The sequence below is a fragment of the Oncorhynchus nerka genome, linkage group LG27 (assembly GCF_034236695.1).
Source record: "Oncorhynchus nerka isolate Pitt River linkage group LG27, Oner_Uvic_2.0, whole genome shotgun sequence".
NCBI lineage: Eukaryota > Metazoa > Chordata > Actinopteri > Salmoniformes > Salmonidae > Oncorhynchus > Oncorhynchus nerka.
Genome location: NC_088422.1, coordinates 89,936,589 through 89,949,663, shown reverse-complemented (window position 1 = coordinate 89,949,663; position 13,075 = coordinate 89,936,589). Strand labels below are relative to the sequence as shown.

The 13,075-nt window shown below is 45.0% G+C and overlaps 1 protein-coding gene across 1 annotated transcript in view; it reads right to left on the bottom strand.

Annotated features, from left to right (window-relative positions):
* elp4 (elongator acetyltransferase complex subunit 4) overlaps nucleotides 1-13,075 on the bottom strand; it is a 129,098-nt gene that overhangs the window by 98,916 nt on the left and 17,107 nt on the right. Inside the window, exons 4-6 of the mRNA XM_065012263.1 lie at nucleotides 7,980-8,108; nucleotides 6,598-6,752; nucleotides 4,292-4,376 (exon numbers count right to left, since the gene is read on the bottom strand). Coding sequence (XP_064868335.1) covers nucleotides 4,292-4,376; nucleotides 6,598-6,752; nucleotides 7,980-8,108 — 369 coding nt within the window. The remainder of the gene's footprint in view (nucleotides 1-4,291; nucleotides 4,377-6,597; nucleotides 6,753-7,979; nucleotides 8,109-13,075) is intronic.

The window sequence follows — 13,075 nt, the reverse complement described above, 5'->3', positions numbered from 1 at the left end:
TGAAGAGAGGCCAACGTTTCCTCCTATAGAGAGAAGGTGTTTAGTACTCCAATAGAGAGAAGGTGTTTAGTACTCCTATAGGGAGGTGTTTAGTACTCCTATAGAGAGAAGGTGTTTAGTACTCCTATAGAGAGAAGGTGTTTAGTACTCCTATAGAGAGAAGGTGTTTAGTACTCCTATAGAGAGAAGGTGTTTAGTACTCCTATAGAGAGAAGGTGTTTAGTACTCCTATAGAGAGAAAGTGTTTAGTACTCCAATAGAGAGAAGGTGTTTAGTACTCCAATAGAGAGAAGGTGTTTAGTACTCCTATAGAGAGGTGTTTAGTACTCCTATAGGGAGGTGTTTAGTACTCCTATAGAGAGAAGGTGTTTAGTACTCCTATAGAGAGAAGGTGTTTAGTACTCCTATAGGGAGGTATTTAGTACTCCTATAGAGAGAAGATGTTTAGTACTCCTATAGAGAGGTGTTTAGTACTCCTATAGAGAGAAGGTGTTTAGTACTCCTATAGGGAGAAGGTGTTTAGTACTCCTATAGAGAGGTGTTTAGTACTCCAATAGAGAGAAGGTGTTTAGTACTCCTATAGAGAGAAAGTGTTTAGTACTCCTATAGAGAGAAGGTGTTTAGTACTCCTATAGGGAGAAGGTGTTTAGTACTCCTATAGGGAGGTATTTAGTACTCCTATAGAGAGAAGGTGTTTAGTACTCCTATAGAGAGGTGTTTAGTACTCCTATAGAGAGAAGGTGTTTAGTACTCCTATAGAGAGGTGTTTAGTACTCCTATAGGGAGAAGGTGTTTAGTACTCCTATAGAGAGAAGGTGTTTAGTACTCCTATAGGGAGGTATTTAGTACTCCTATAGGGAGGTATTTAGTACTCCTATAGAGAGAAGGTGTTTAGTACTCCTATAGGTGTTTAGAGAGAAGGTGTGTTTAGTTTACTCCTATAGGGAGAAGGTGTTTAGTACTCCTATAGGGAGAAGGTGTTTAGTACTCCTATAGGGTTTAGATAGGGAGAAGGTGTTTAGTACTCCTATAGGAGAGGTGTTTAGAAGGTGTTTAGTACTCCTATAGGGAGAAGGTGTTTAGTACTCCTATAGGGTTTAGAGGTGTTTAGTACTCCTAGAAGGTGTTTAGTACTCCTATAGGAGAAGGTGTTTAGTACTCCTATAGGGAGAAGGTGTTTAGTACTCCTATAGGGAGGTGTTTAGTACTCCTATAGGAGAAGGTGTTTGTTTTAGTACTCCTATAGGGAGAAGGTGTTTAGTACTCCTATAGGGAGAAGGTATTTAGTACTCCTATAGAGAGGTGTTTAGTACTCCTATAGGGAGAAGGTGTTTAGTACTCCTATAGGGAGAAGGTGTTTAGTACTCCTATAGAGAGGTGTTTAGTACTCCTATAGAGAGAAGGTGTTTAGTACTCCTATAGGGAGAAGGTGTTTAGTACTCCTATAGAGAGAAGGTGTTTAGTACTCCTATAGAGAGGTGTTTAGTACTCCTATAGAGAGAAGGTGTTTAGTACTCCTATAGGGAGGTGTTTAGTACTCCTATAGGGAGAAGGTGTTTAGTACTCCTATAGAGAGAATGTGTTTAGTACTCCTATATGGAGAAGGTGTTTAGTACTCCTATAGGGAGAAGGTGTTTAGTACTCCTATAGAGAGGTGTTTAGTACTCCTATAGGGAGAAGGTGTTTAGTACTCCTATAGGGAGAAGGTGTTTAGTACTCCTATAGGGAGGTGTTTAGTACTCCTATAGGGAGAAGGTGTTTAGTACTCCTATAGGGAGAAGGTGTTTAGTACTCCTATAGGGAGGTGTTTAGTACTCCTATAGGGAGAAGGTGTTTAGTACTCCTATAGGGAGAAGGTATTTAGTACTCCTATAGAGAGGTGTTTAGTACTCCTATAGGGAGAAGGTGTTTAGTACTCCTATAGGGAGGTGTTTAGTACTCCTATAGGGAGAGGTGTTTAGTACTCCTATAGGGAGAAGGTGTTTAGTACTCCTATAGTACTCCTATAGAGAAGGTGTTTAGTACTCCCTAGAGAAGGTGTTTAGTACTCCTATAGAGAGAAGGTGTTTAGTACTCCTATAGAGAAGAGGTGTTTAGTACTCCTATAGAGAGAAGGTGTTTAGTACTCCTATAGAGAGAAGGTGTTTAGTACTCCTATAGAGAGAAGGTGTTTAGTACTCCTATAGAGAGAAGGTGTTTAGTACTCCTATAGAGAGAAGGTGTTTAGTACTCCTATAGAGAGAAGGTGTTTAGTACTCCTATAGGGAGAAGGTGTTTAGTACTCCTATAGAGAGAAAGTGTTTAGTATTCCTATAGAGAGTCGGGGAACAGTGCCAAAACACAGCCCAAACCCACCAACCAGAGCCCCACCATACAGCCAAGCCGAGCCGTACTGCCCCAGAACAAAAGACACCTGACAGTCAAGCCAGAAAACACCAAATTATAGCAAAGAAGGAGTAACATATAGGGCCCAAAGAGACTGCATTATGAAGTGATAATATTATGCCTGGTTTCTGTAGCCAACATCCAAGACAAACAGTATGAGCAGGGGTGGAAACACACACACAGTCTTCCCTATACTGGAAATTCTTGTGATGGTGCCCATGTCCTGTCTGCATTCCTCTGCTCTGCCAAAAGCGCTTTGATGATGTCAGAGCTTAATTAATTAATGATTGACAGCGCTGGGTCAGGGGGGGTAATCCTGTGTGTGAGTGACAGGGGGAGAGGGGAGAGGAGGCTCCAGGTGAGGAGCAGAGGGGTCACAGAATCTAGGTGACCCGCCCCCCTCCCCCTCCCCCTCCACACACCTCAGTGGAAAAACTAAAATAGAAACACCAAGAGAGACAGATGGCATTTCTGACATTCTGAAGAGGATTGATAATCATTAAAAACAAAGATATGTTTCAAAGATGGCACACACACACACACACACACACACACACACACACACACACACACACACACACACACACACACACACACATAGCTGTCTGCTCTGCTGCCAGCATCACCATAACACTGATGAAGTCATTCTAGTCAGGTGAGAGGAATTAACATGGTAACTTGAAGAGGGGTGTTGGGAAGGGCAATTATTTGATATGGATGAGAGTATAGCTAACAGTAGAGAGGAGCAGGTTAGAGTATAGCTAACAGTAGAGAGGAGCAGGTTAGAGTATAGCAGTTTAGAGTATAGCTAACAGTAGAGAGGAGCAGGTTAGAGTATAGCTAACAGTAGAGAGGAGCAGGTTAGAGTATCGATAACAGTAGAGAGGAGCAGGTTAGAGTATAGCTAACAGCAGAGAGGAGCAGGTTAGGGTATAGCTAACAGTAGAGAGGAGCAGGTTAGAGTATAGCTAACAGTAGAGAGGAGCAGGTTAGAGTATAGCTAACAGCAGAGAGGAGCAGGTTAGAGTATAGCTAACAGCAGAGAGGAGCAGGTTAGGGTATAGCTAACAGTAGAGAGGAGCAGGTTAGAGTATAGCTAACAGTAGAGAGGAGCAGGTTAGAGTATAGCTAACAGTAGAGAGGAGCAGGTTAGGGTATAACTAACAGTAGAGAGGAGCAGGTTAGATTATAGCTAACAGTAGAGAGGAGCAGGTTAGAGTATAGCTAACAGTAGAGAGGAGCAGGTTAGAGTATAGCTAACAGCAGAGAGGAGCAGGTTAGAGTATAGCAGGTTAGAGTATAGATAACAGTAGAGAGGAGCAGGTTAGAGTATAGCTAACAGTAGAGAGGAGCAGGCTGGAGTATAGATAACAGTAGAGAGGAGCAGGTTAGAGTATAGCTAACAGCAGAGAGGAGCAGGTTAGAGTATAGCAGGTTAGAGTATAGATAACAGTAGAGAGGAGCAGCTAACAGTAGAGAGGAGCAGGTTAGAGTATAGCTAACAGTAGAGAGGAGCAGGTTAGAGTATAGCTAACAGTAGAGAGGAGCAGGTTAGAGTATAGCTAACAGCAGAGAGGAGCAGGTTAGAGTATAGCTAACAGCAGAGAGGAGCAGGTTAGAGTATAGCAGGTTAGAGTATAGATAACAGTAGAGAGGAGCAGGTTAGATTATAGCTAACAGTAGAGAGGAGCAGGTTAGAGTATAGCTAACAGCAGAGAGGAGCAGGTTAGAGTATAGCTAACAGTAATGTGTGCCCGGGCGGACTGGGATATATGGTCATTGTAAGGGGCAGGAGGTCTTTGGGACCCCTATATGGGGAACTCTTTGGGTAGAGGATAGCTGTAATATGGATGGGAGTATAGGGGTAGTGACAGGACTATGGATGTGTGAGAGTGAGTGTACCTACCTGGGGGACAGATCCATCAAAGCCTTCCCTGTGGATGACCTCCTGGAGATTGTTCAGCAGAGAGGAGTAGGTCTCTGGCATAGGGCTGGAGAGAGGGTGGAGAGGAGGGGTAAAGAGAGGGAAGAGGAGGAGAGGAGAAAGAGGGAAGGAGGGAGTAGAACATGAGGTTATTGCAGGACAGGTATCAAGTCTCAACAGACAAAGTCAAATGCTCCTTATCCCCCATGACAGGGCTTTACAATGACCACTAGAGCAGATGAATATAATGGAGGAGCCTTATCAAGAGATTCAATTCATTTATTCAGGTAATCTAATTAAAACCTGGTGGCCTATCAGCTCCCCGAGGGTCCGATTGGAGGTGTAATGACACACACACACACACACTAGCTGAGAAAGGTTATTTAATGGGTTGCTGGTTACGATTGGATGGGCACAGTGTTTGAATGGTTAATGAAGGGTAAGATGTGCACCATTGACAAGGGACACAAGTCACTTACAATAGATCTCTGCCTTTCCCTAATAACCACAAACCACCCTAACATAACCTCCTGCCAAGTCAACCATGTGCCAACATCATGGCCAGGGTAAAGTTTTACACAGAAATCCTTCCTTAAGATCAGCTGGCTATAGTAACAACCACTGTCCATTGAGTCTTACAGTAGGTCGTTACGCTAGCCAGCAATTACAGGCTAACAGAACTAAAGAACATTCTTACCCACAGGGGAACAGACAGACACACACCAGCCAGACATCAGGCACATATACATATGCCTAAACAAACACCAGGCAGACACAGTACACACTTCCTCATATAGCTACACATAGAACAAACATATTGCCTCCGATTGTTCATCATTAACAAAAACAATGGCGCCTTCTGAGCCTGCAGGGGTTCATAGCAGAACCATTCCACCAGCTTTCCTTCCCTCCTCCTGGAGCCAGAGGCAGCCCCGGGCTTCCTCCACTTGGTGGCCATTGTGTTTGAGGGCATTGTGCTTCGTCCGCCCCCACTGGGCACCCTCCATTCAGGTGGTGCTGAGGGCTAGGTGCTTAGCCACGGGGGCTAGCGCATGTGCTAATTAGTATCATACTCAGGGAGGCCACATTAGCTCAATGCTACCTCCCTCCTCCTCCACTCTAAGGAGAAAGGAGAGAGAGGGGAGGCTTGGTCTTCAACAACAGGGGCTGTATCACCTAGAGAGCAATTTGTGCCAATTATGCCAGCGAGTGAAACGGAGCAATTTAACAGCCAGGGTAGCAACATGGGGTGGTGGCCACGTGCAAGAGGGGAGGCTAGGGAGTGAGAATGTGTGTATGTCTGTTTGTCTGTCTGTGTGTTTATGTGAGCAGTGCAGGTATAGCTTCCTGCTGACCAGCTGTCATGTTGTCTGGCAGATCAGTGTTCTATTCAGAGAACCTGATGGGCAGTGCCACTATGATGGCAATGCCACTGTCAGACTTAATTACTAACCCACAGAACGACAGGAGAAGGATGGATTCTGTCTAACAACGTAAAGGACAAAATAAAAAGGATTTCCTATGACAATGATTTACTCAACACTGCTCAGTGATAGTAAATATGAGTCAACTGAAATTGGCCAGACACACTCACTCACGTTTGCATGGTCCAGAGTTAAAGGGTGTCTGTTTGCAGACATGAAAGCAGAGGGGTTCTAGAAAACCTCATCTCCGCTCCAGATTGGCCTGTTTGCCAATCGTGTCTGACTCGGTATCTGACTGTGTGTGTGTATATGCGCTTGTGTGTGTCTCACCGCTCTCTCTCATGTAAATAGTGTGCCTGACCTCTGAACCCTAAGCACACTCAACGTTGAACAAAACAAACTCACAGCAAACGGTCCCTCTACATTCACCACCAAAGCCTTTTTCTCTGCTGAATGTCTCATCTCAGCCAACTAGTCTTCCTACCTAGAGACTGACCCTGTTTTTATACAGGTTTAACCAGCTGGTTATAAACATCAGACACTGACCATAATAGACCATCCCGATCTGATGGGGGGGGTTTAGTTAGAGTAACTGTCTAAGCATTGCCCATCTACAATTACTCTTCACACTGTAGGTTAATCCCAACCTAATCCAAAAGCTTCTCTAAAATATGACAATAGTGTCTCTTAGATGCTTCCAAAACGTGATACGTATACTACTAGATATGTGTCATACGGTTGGCTTCTCAGGTTTTGACTAAGTTCTCTTAGACATACAGTACATTTGCACAATATATTGTGTAAATAATACTGAGCACCATGAAGAGATAAGGGTGGGGTAGTGTTCAGGGGTTGCCGGGTTACCTCTGGCCGGGGGTGGTGGCGGTGGGTGATGTCACAGCGGTGGAGTGTTCTGGAAGGTAGAAGCCGTGGCACCTGGCCGCCTGGCAGATCTCAGGGTCCATTGTCTTGGAGACGTCGTAGTAGTGTCCGAACCTCGACGAGGACGCCAGGGCCGTCTGAGGGTCAACAGTTAGTGTTGAGAGAAAAGCCGTGTCCATTTGACACTGCTGTTGACCACATTGCAACTAGGGTAGATAATCCTACTTCGTAAGTGTGAAACGTCCTCACTTTCAACAAGTAGAGTATGATAACTTTAAATAAATGACCTGCTCATAGTTCATACAAGTGTTTCAAAATCCTGTTTGATCAAATAAAAACTTGCAGAGAAGTTAAACTACTACAACCAGCATGTTAATCACGACTCCACATAACCGTCCACTTGTGGCTGTGAAAACAGCCGTGTCGTTCTGAGGGAGAGTAGAAGGATGTTTTCTCCTGGGTGAAAGGGAGAGTTCTGTAGCCCTGCTCTCCCCAGTGAAAGCAACCAGGGGCCCCATTGTCAGACGGGCTCTTAAATCTACCACTAATCTGGATTAGGGCCCCCGGTGTGCCCCTCTCCTGACAGGATGGGCGAGTCAGGGGGGGGGGGTCAGTGGCTCATCTTCTCTTTGTAAGCAGGGGGGAGAACCGCTTAGTGTTCCAGGCCCACCCCGGCCACCTCACCTTTGATCTGATGTCTTCATTGGACAGGGCGACGCGGAGAGGGTTGGCAGGAGAGGTGTGTAAGGGGGAATGGGGGTAGAGGGGGAGTGAATTTGGGATGTAAATCCTCTGGCTGGGGTTTATTGACAGTTTGGTTTGTAAAGTCTGTTTTTGGGAGGGTGGGGAAGGGGGAGAGGTGAGGGAAAGACACAGAGATAAAGACGTCTCCAGAGAGAGACAGAGAAAGAGAGATCTCCAGGGACTTGCTGTGTGCTGTTAATCCACATAGCGATGTGGATTATAGCCTGGGCAGGGGACAGAGGGGAGGAGAGGAGGATGGAAGGGGTCACCATTCCTTAGAGTGGAAGAAAGAGTGTATTGCCAGCGACCCTGGTAAGGGGATAGACAGGGATTTAAGAGGGGACAGGGGGACAGATCTGGGTTATGAGGGTTAAGGCGGGTGGCGTGCCATTAGATGGGTTGCAGGTACCCTGGTTTCCCAGGCTAGGCAGGGTGCGTATGTGTGTGTGTCGACAGGCCCCACCTAGCAGCAGCTAAGTGTGAGTAATCTCCACCAGCTCTGAATGGAGAGGCTAGGAGTTTAGGAGCTGATGGATTTAGAGGTGAAGTCCATCATCACCCCATAGAACCAAGAGCTAGACCTGTGGCCCCATGCCGACTGCCTACACACATACGTTTACCTGTACTTTTGGCAGGTGCTGGTAGCGCCAGGCGATCTTCATGGCGTCCTGACTCTCAGGGTCACATGACTTTGCCTGGTCCTCTGTTTTGGGGCTGGCGATGTCATCCAGGATGGGGGCAGGGAGTTCCTACAGATAATAACACAATTGCATTGTTTATACACTATTCTATTTTATTCAGTCTTCAGGTTGTATTGTGTGGAATTCAGCATGATGGCAAATAATATGAATCAACACATACATTTTGTGTTACTGTGTGAAACAAGAGTCCTTGTCATGTAGTAGACTAGGAAGCTGGTGTATATGAGGTGTCATGTTGTTTTCTCATTAACAGTGGCATGTCCCTCCAGACAGAGACACAGAGGTTAAATCAATTAGTAGACACTGACTAGACAGGTCTCGGAGCACATCTCTCAGAGAGCTGACTGAGTCTGTTACAAATGGGATGGAACCTGAGAGGAGGGGGACTGTCTAACACACACACACACACACACACACACACACCTGAGTAGACAGGTTTAATAAGCCTCGGAGAGGGGGGTATGGAGAGAGAGATGGAAAGAGATTGCGAAAGAGAACGAGAGAGAGAGAAAGAGGGAGAGAGAATACAACCCATATTTATGTTTATTTATTTCCCTTTTTGTACATAATGACATTTGAAATTCTTTATTATTTTGGAACTTGTGTGAGTGTAATATTTACTGTTAATTTTTTCATTGTTTATTTCACTTTTGTTTATCCATTTCACTTGCTTTGGCAATGTAAACAATATGTTTCCCATGCCAATAAAGCCCTTAAATTGAATTGAGACAGAGAGAGAGAGCTAGATAGAGAGACTGACATGGAAAACACAGGACTGAGCAACCTGCCCTTCAGAGTTCAGACACAGACAGTCCCCTCAGACACCTCCTCTAACACGGACTTCACTGTAACACACACACACACACACACACCAGCTTGACCTTCATTCATACACATCTCACGCACGTCAGACACATAGCTATGACGTAGGCTACACCAACAGTCTGGTCAAAACAACGTCGAGCCCAGAAGCAGTGTAGGGTTGCAAACACCACCAATATGACCAGCTCAAACCAAAGCTTCTAAATCTAAATCAAATATAATTGTATTCCTCACATGCGCCGAATACAGCTGGTGTAGACTAAACATTGAAATGCTTACGAGCCTTTCCCAACAATGCAGAGTTATTAAACAATAAAAACATTTAACAGTAACAGGGATAAAATAAAATACACATGAATGGATCTACAGTGCATTCAGAAAGTATTCAAACCCCTCACCTTTTCCACATTTTGTTATGTTACAGCCTTATTCTAAAATGCTATTTTAATAGTGAAGACATCAAAACTATGAAATAACACATATGGAATCATGCGGAACCAAAAAGGCGTTAAACAAATCAAAATATATTTTATATTTGAGATTCTTCAAAAGTAGCCACCCTTTGCCTTGATGACAGCTTTGCACACTCTTGGCATTCTCTCAACAAGCTTCACCAGAAAGGTTTTCCAACAGTCTTGAAGGAGTTTCCACATATGCTGAGAACCTGTTGGCTGCTTTTCCTTCACTCTGTGGTCCAACCCATCCCAAACCATCTCAATTGGGTTGAGGTCGGGTGATTGTGGAGGCCAGGTCATCTGATGCAGCACTCCATCACTCTCCTTCTTGGTAAAATAGCCCGTACACAGCCTGGAGGTGTGTTGGGTCATTGTCCTGTTGAAAAACAAATGATAGTCCCACTAAGCCCAAACCATAGCCATGCTGGTTATTGACAGTTTGGTTTGTAATGAATTCCATGAATTCCAAATAAAATCACAGACAGTGTCACCAGCAAAGCACTTCCACACCATCACACCTCCTCCTCCATGCTTCACGGTGGGAACCACACAGGCAGAGATCATCCATTCACCTACTTTGCGTCTCACAAAGACACAGCAGTTGGAACCAAAAATGTCAAGTTTGGACTCATCAGACCAAAGGACCGATTTCCACCGGTCTAATGTCCATTGCTCATGTTTCTTGGCCGAACAAGTCTCTTCTTATTCTTTTTGGCAGCAACTCGACAATGACAAAAAAAAAAAAAAAAAATTTGGCCTTTACCTCCCTTATCTCGCCGCATTTGCTCACATCGTATATAGACTTGTTTATACTGTATTACTGACTGTATGTTTGTTTTACTCCATGTGTAACTCTGTGTCATTGTATGTGTCGAACTGCTTTGCTTTATCTTGGCCAGGTCGCAATTGTAAATGAGAACTTGTTCTCAACTTGCCTACCTGGTTAAATAAAGGTGAAATAATATTTATTTTTAAATTAAGGCCTGATTCACGCAATCTCCTCTGAACAGTTGAGATGTGACATGAACTCTGAAACATGGTAACTATAATGAACTTATCCTCTGCAGCAGAGGTAACTCTGGGTCTTCCTTTCCTATGGCGGTCCTCATGAGAGCCAGTTTCATCATAGCACTTGATGTTTTTTGCGACTGCACTTGAAGAAACTTTCAAAGTTCTTGAAATTCTCCGGATTGACTGGCCTTCGTGTCAAAGCAATGGACTGTCTTTTCTCTTTGCTTATTTGAGCTGTTTGAGCCATAATACAGACTTGGTATTTTACTAAATATGTCCATCTTCTGTATACCACCCCTACCTTTTCACAAACGCATTAAGAAGGAAAGAAATTCCACAAATTAACTTAAGTCACACCTGTTAATTGAAATGTATTCCAGGTGACTACCTCATGAAGCTGGTTGAGAGAATGCCAAGAGTGTGCAAAGCTGTCATCAAGGCAAAGGGGGGCTACTTAAAGAATATCAATTATAAAATATATTTTGATTTGTTTAACACTTTTTTTGGTTCCATATGTGTTATTTCATAGTTTTAAAAAGTCTTCAAAACGATCCTACAAAGTAAAAATTAACCCTTGAATGAGTAGGTGTGTCCAAACTTGAGTGCTACTGTAAGTAAGTATTCAGACCTTTTACTCAGTACTTTGTTGAAGCACCTTTGGCAGCGATTAAAGCCTTGAGTCTTCTTGGGTATGACGCTACAAGCTTGCAACATCTGTATTTGGGGAGTTTCTCACATTCTCCTCTGTAGATCCTCTCAAGCTCTGTCAGATTAGATGGGGAGGGTCGCTGCACAGCCATTTTCAGGTCTCTCCAGAGATGTTCGATCGGCTGGGGAACTCAAGGACATTCAGAGACTTGTCCCGAAGCCACTCCTGAGTTGTCTTGGCGGTCTGTTAGGGGGGGTTGTCCTGTTGGAAGGTGAGACTTTGCCCCGGTCTGAGGTCCTGAGCGCTCTGGAGCAGGTTTTCATTAAGGAACTCTGTACTTTGCTCCGTTCATCTTTGCCTCGATCCTGACTAGTCTCTCAGTCCCTGCCGCTGAAAAACATACCCACAGAATGAGGCTGCAACCACCATGCTTCACCGTAGGGATGTTACAGGCCAGGTGATGAGTGGTACCTGGTTACCTCCAGATGTGACATTTGGCATTCGGGCCAAATAGTTCAATCTCGGTTTCATCAGAACAGAGAATCTTGTTTCTCATAGTCAGCGGCCTTTAGGTGCTATTTGCCAAACTCCAAGCGGTCTGTCATGTGCCTTTTACTGAGGAGTGGATTCCGTTTGGCCACTCTACCATAAAGGCCTGATTGGTGGAGTGTTGCAGAGATGAGAGAATCTTCCAGAAGGACAACCATCTACACAAAGGAACTCTGGAGCTCTGTCAGTGATCATCGGGTTCTTGGTCACCTCCCTGACCAAGGTCATTCTCCCCTGATTGCTCAGTTTGGACGGGAGGATGGCTCTAGGAAGAGTCTTGGTGCTTCCATTTAAGAATGATAGAGGCCATTGTGTTCTTGAGGACCTTCAATGCTACATAAATGTTTGGTACCTTTTCCCAGATCTGTGCCTCAACAAAATCCTGTCTCAGAGCTCTACAGACAATTCCTTCGACCTCATGGCATGCTTTTTGCTCTGACATGCACTGTCAACTGTGGGACCTTATATAGACAGGTGTGTGCCTTTACAAATACTGTCCAGTCAATTGAATTTACTACAGGTGGACCCCAAGATGTAGAAACATCTGAAGGATGATCAATGGAAACAGGATGCACCTGGGCTCAATTTAGAATCTCATAGCAAAGGGTCTGAATACTTACGTAAATAAAAGGTATGTGTTTTTTATTTTTGATAAATAAAACAATACGACCCCAGTGATGTACTGGGCTGTCCGCACCCCCCTTTGTAGGTCTTTGTGGTCAAGGGTGGGGCAATAGCCTTGCCAAGAGGGACGCAGCCGGTCAAGATGCTTTCGATGGTGCAGCTGTAGAACGTTTTGAGGATCTGAGGGACCATGCCAAATCTTTTCAGCTTACTGAGGGGGAAGAGGTGCTGCCGTGCCCTCTTCACGATTGAGCAGGTGTGTGTGGACCATGTCATGTCCTTAGTGATGTGGACGTGAAGGAACTTAAAGCTCTCGACCCGCTCCACAACAGCCCAATTGATTTGGATGGGGGTGTGCTCTCCCCTCTTTATCCTGTAGTCCACGATCAGCTCCTTGGGCTTACTAACATTGAGGGCGAGGATGTTGTCCTGGCACCACACTGCTAAGTCTCTGACCTCCTCCCTGTAGGCTGACTCATTGCCGTTGGTGATCAGGCTTACCACCGTCGTGTTGTCAGAAAACATGATGGTGTTGGAGTCGTGTGCACCACGCAGCCATGTGTGTACAGGGAGTACAGGAGGGGACTAAGCACACACCCCTGAGGGGCCTCTGTGTTGAGGTTTAGTGTGGTGGAGGTGTTGTTGCTTACCTTCACCACCTGGGGCCGACCCCATCAGGAAGTCCAGGATCCAATTGCAGAGAGAGGTGTTCAGTCCCAGGGTCCCTAGCTTGGTGATAAACTTGGAGGGGACTATGGTGTTGAACGCTGCGCTATAGTCTATGAACTGCATTCTTACATAGTTATTTTGGCAGGTAGCCTAATGGGTAGAGATTTGGGCCAGGTGGGCCAGGCGTCATTTGTGGTTCTGTTGGGGCGGTACGCAAATTGGAGTGGGGTATCTGG